Source organism: Aspergillus foveolatus (assembly GCF_047715535.1).
Source record: "Aspergillus foveolatus strain CBS 279.81 unplaced genomic scaffold BDW70scaffold_294, whole genome shotgun sequence".
NCBI classification, from domain to species: domain Eukaryota; kingdom Fungi; phylum Ascomycota; class Eurotiomycetes; order Eurotiales; family Aspergillaceae; genus Aspergillus; species Aspergillus foveolatus.
Window position 1 is genome coordinate 1 of NW_027396358.1, and position 4,503 is coordinate 4,503.

Genomic DNA, 4,503 nt, shown 5'->3' on the forward strand with positions numbered 1-4,503 from the left:
CTAACCACTTCCGACAAACTAGGGCTTCAGAATTAGGGTTTGAAAACAAGCTCCGTCTGTCCAAGACATAGAAGCACATTTCGGGTGGCACTGTATTACAGCGGTTAAAAAAATGTTGGTATTTCCTGAGTACTGTACAGTACTGCACAGCGATAATGAGTGTCATATACTGTATAATCTTCCAACTCCGATGTAGACATCATGTGCCGTGTAGATATGTAGATTCATTGTGTAGACATCTGTCGACCACAGGCAACCACTAGTCATGTATGGCAGTTGCCTATCTCGGACATCGGAACTGCAAGCCGTGTCTCGACGAAGCATATTTCATTTTGTCTAGATTAGCAATGGTAGCGAGCGGTCGGTCACCAAGCTTCGCAAGAAGTTGCAATTGTATGGCATTGCCGAGACCTTATCTTGTCCGCGCTGGCCGGTCACCAAGCATCACTCCACTGATGCTGGAGGCTATTATCAAACTTGTCGGATTGAAAGACCCTCAGGTATACTATGCAGGAGCGGCTTGTGAGTTGTACTAGCAGATCAAGATTTTGATAGAAGATCTCCAGCTCGAAGCACAGTGGTGTTTGGTTTGTTTGCCTTGGAGCTAGCTTGATTACTACTTTGTACCGGAGGATAGATAAACCCGACCCGAGATACTCTCATACGTATGGAATCCTTAAGTTTTCGGTCACCCACAGGTACAGTACAGGTTTGATTTACTGTACGAAAACTTTCTTTTCACTTCAGTACACACCCCTTCTGCTCACTAGGCAGATCTGGTTTAGTGCCTTTTAGGTTTTTGGGGTTTGGAAAACATTTGTCAAATGTCGAGGTTAGAAGGACATTTCTGGTGCCTTCCTTTGTTTCTGAAGCCGTAGGACTAAGTCGATCAGGTAAAAGGCATGCAATCATGGAGTCATCAAGGGCATCGAAAGCAATTGCAACAGTAGGATCATAAAACTGGAGCCAAGTCGACTACTATTCTCCAGGTACAGCAAACTGTTCACAGGAGAAAATCAGCTAAACTAGTTCCCGACTAAACCGGCCCACCCGCTCAAAGATTATCTCGTTCAACGCATAATTGTTCAAACAACCACCATGCCAGCAAAATCGGATATTTCAGACCGAAACTTGAGGAGCAGGAGGGAAATATTCAACTCGCGGTCCAAGCTTCGAAGAATAGCGAAATTCGAAGTACTCGTCGAGCAGTGGGGCGTTTCTAATGTGCTTCGTTCAACAATTACGCGGTCGAACAGGGAGAAGGAATATCGAATTTAACAGCTCGCCAATGGCAGACTCTAAGAACCGGGAAGCATATTGGTCGAATCGTTGTGGCATCTGTATGTAGGTTCAGGGGGAAGAAGGGCAGAATGTAGCTGTATCTACTATACGTACGCAGCCTACTAACGATCAGGTTCCGTTATGACGATTATCTCTCTCTCTGTATTCTCCGATAGATGCTTAATGATTGGAAACTAGCAATGACCTCTCTGGCTAAAGCACTGGACCTAACTGTCTCCTCCCTACAGGGCCGTCCAAGAGACCTGGCCGGGGGGGCTTGCAGCCAGATTTGTATCCGCATGGAATAAATGGAATGATCATGTGGACGGAACCTGACTGCAAAGGCATCCCAGCTTCAACCATACTTGATCACACAAACTTTGCTAAAAAAATATCTCGAATATATGCTTATCCCGCAGTTTCAAGCTATTCCGGCCCCTTCAGGGTCAGGAACAGTTGGATATCTCAATAACCCAGAAGCTCAGCCTATGGCATTCCAACAATGATTAATTATCAATGGATGGTTTATCATGCACGGACTTCATACAGAGTTATTTCCCCTTGAACGGGAGTGGAAACTGCTACAATACGCCACCCTTTACTTGCCACCGACTCTGGGAAAACTCTGGGCTTGCAGATGATCTAAAAGCTCCAGAAGAATTCAGAACCTGGTCTTTGCCATCACCTCTGCCTTTACTCATTCACTCTTCATGCTTGCGGGTCAAGTCTCTCATACCTAGCTTAGAGCCATTGTCCACGCCGGCCCCGGTGAAAACCCCGGCATCCTCCAGTTCTTCCCCAGCTCCTGCCTCGTCGGAAGCCAATGATCCTCAGCATACTCCTGACACAGACATGGAGCGAGTTCACACGGTTGATGGCAGCACTTCTAAACTGTTCAACCCGACGTATCTGGATGATATTCCGCGCGGGCATGTCATAAAGTTTCAGTCGAATGAGTCATTTCAACTGATCAATTCAACATTTGATGGTCGCTGTGCACCAGTGCATGAATTTTCGACTGGTATTGAATTATTCTATAATGTTACAGGAACTGAGCCAATATGGTTCTTCGCTTGCCCGCATCGGGGCACATTATGCCACTGCAACCAAGATACGCATTTTGCTCTAAACCCGGGGGACCAGCTACAGGAATTTGAACAGAAGGTTAAGCATACAAACTGGGACATCGCACGTCCAAATTTAACGAGTTGGATTACCGTAACTGAAGCCGTTATGGCTTACCCTGCAGCCACTGAGTGACAGTACTAGTGGGCGGCAGGAATATAAGGGCATTAAAAAAAATTATTTCAGACAACTATGGATTACCCGACTTGCTATTAAAATTCATGGTCCCGATACATCCCAGCTTTGCCAACGCATTGTCAATTTTATAAAAAATCAAGTGCATTTCTTCCTTGAACTGTAGTGAGGCCTGCTTGGACTCGATGTTCCAGGAGAGCTCTGCCTTCAGGTAACTGATCTCATATGCTAGTACAGTTCAGACCTATGTCCATGGGTCACTCAGTGAGTGCTGTACCTGCTGTACAATACAGCTGGCTCAAAAAATAGCGCTTGAAATATACTCTTGGCCTATTTCTTAGGGCAGCTCCTGTAGCTGGCAAAAGGCAATAAGCATCAGATAAATTAACATGTCCTGTTGAGTAGTTAGGTTAACTACCCCTACGCGCAAGAGAATTCTTCGAACACTTTCTCCAAAACCTCCAGATCATCTCGGAGGATCACGTCGACCATCATTAGCGGCGCAATGACTCGGATCTCCCTTCATCGACACTAAGTACATCCACAATATAATATTGAGCAATGAGATAGAATCAACACATTAGGATAAGCGGGCGGTGATTGTTGGAGCAAGTTTAGAGCATGGCAGACTCTTACTAGTCTTCGTAGTGCTGCTCACTAAGTGTGCGAAGAACATCTGGAGTCGTTGTGCCTACCAACTGCCGTGAATTTCCAGTCGATTGCGCTGTTCCAGCGTTAAGTTGGCTGTTTCCGCACGCCACGACTACCTGATTGCTACCATCAGTGACAACCGCCTTTTCGATACAGAAAGCCTGGTATGGACGTGCTGATAAAGATTCGACGCGTTCAAACCCAACTTGCAACAGACTTAACTTCTGCGTACATATGTAGAGACAAATCCAGGTCACCTGACACTCCTCTTCTAATTTTTTTTTCAGAGCGGTATTGGGGCTTTTAGTAAGGTGTGTTTCGATTTGCCGTAAGCGGACTTCAAGATCATGTCGTGTATCCTTGATTTTCTCAATTTGGACAGCCAGGGAAAGACTTTTTATAGCGTCGCTGGAGAAGAATATTAGTTCATTAATTCAGGGTAGGCGAAAATTCCGACTAACTATTCAAGAAGATAAACCAAGATTGTTGATGTATAGGTTTCGATGACATCGATAAATAGATAGATATTGCCTTCCCGGAACTTCGGTTTCGATAGATCTAAGAGACCCTTGTTTGGACCCTTGAAGTCTTCCAACGAGCGTTCGAACTCCTGGCATGATTTGTAGCAGTGGTCAACAACGAGTTGCAAATCTGCTGTTATTGCTTCCGGTAGGGAGTTCAAGACTTCGGCAAGTTTCTGAAGCTTGTCTCCAAGCGTTCTGACCTGTCTATCGCGTTTATTGTATCTTTTGACTCTGTCAAGGAGCGATTGTACGGCGTTGTTGGAGGGAGGAACACCCGAATAGTCCGCCATTTCCTGACATTCGTTGCGAGGATTTGTTAGGAGTACGGTCTGTGTATTGAAAATTGACAAGGTTGCGGCGGCTATACTCTCCCCTTTATTCTGATTTGGAGCGGCTGGGTTATTGGGCACTGGAGCACAGCCTCCCTCGTGTCAGCACAGCAAGGTGAGCGACAGCTAATCGACCTGCTGTGCCGCAGCTAGCGTGGAAAAGGCGGAAGATTGATAACCCTCTCCGTCATATTGGAGATATTGAGCCAAACCCGAACGACTAAGGTCATATCCGCAATATTCAGACCTACTGAATTAGACCTTGACAAAACCCACGGATTGGGTACGGGTCCAAACCAACCCGCTCAGGTTCTTCGGGTGACTTGTGGGTTGCCAAACAGAACAAACTTGCTAATGGCGTTCTTCTTTCTGCCACACATTTAGAGGCGGTGACGGCCTCACGTGCTCTCACCTCTCTCACCAAGTCCACAACTTCTCACCAACTTCTCACCAACTTC

The 4,503-nt window shown here is 46.1% G+C and overlaps 1 protein-coding gene across 1 annotated transcript; it reads right to left on the reverse strand.

The window, feature by feature from the left end:
* Nucleotides 1-2,683: 2,683 nt before the first annotated feature.
* BDW70DRAFT_146213 (uncharacterized protein) lies at nucleotides 2,684-4,503 on the reverse strand. Its single transcript, XM_073738553.1, has 2 exons — nucleotides 3,654-4,503; nucleotides 2,684-3,600 (listed from the first exon to the last, which is right to left on the reverse strand). Exons 1-2 carry the CDS (start codon nucleotides 4,004-4,006, stop codon nucleotides 3,177-3,179), a joined length of 777 nt encoding a protein of 258 aa, XP_073590435.1. The 5' UTR covers nucleotides 4,007-4,503; the 3' UTR covers nucleotides 2,684-3,176.

Excerpts from the sequence above, each read along its gene's own strand:
- BDW70DRAFT_146213 (XM_073738553.1), bottom strand. The coding sequence starts at position 4,006 with ATGGCGGACTATTCGGGTGTTCCTCCCTCCAACAACGCCGTACAATCG. Across the intron at positions 3,601-3,653 it reads TTGGTTTATCTTCTTGAATA|CGACGCTATAAAAAGTCTTT; the intron begins GTTAGTCGGAAT and ends ATTCTTCTCCAG.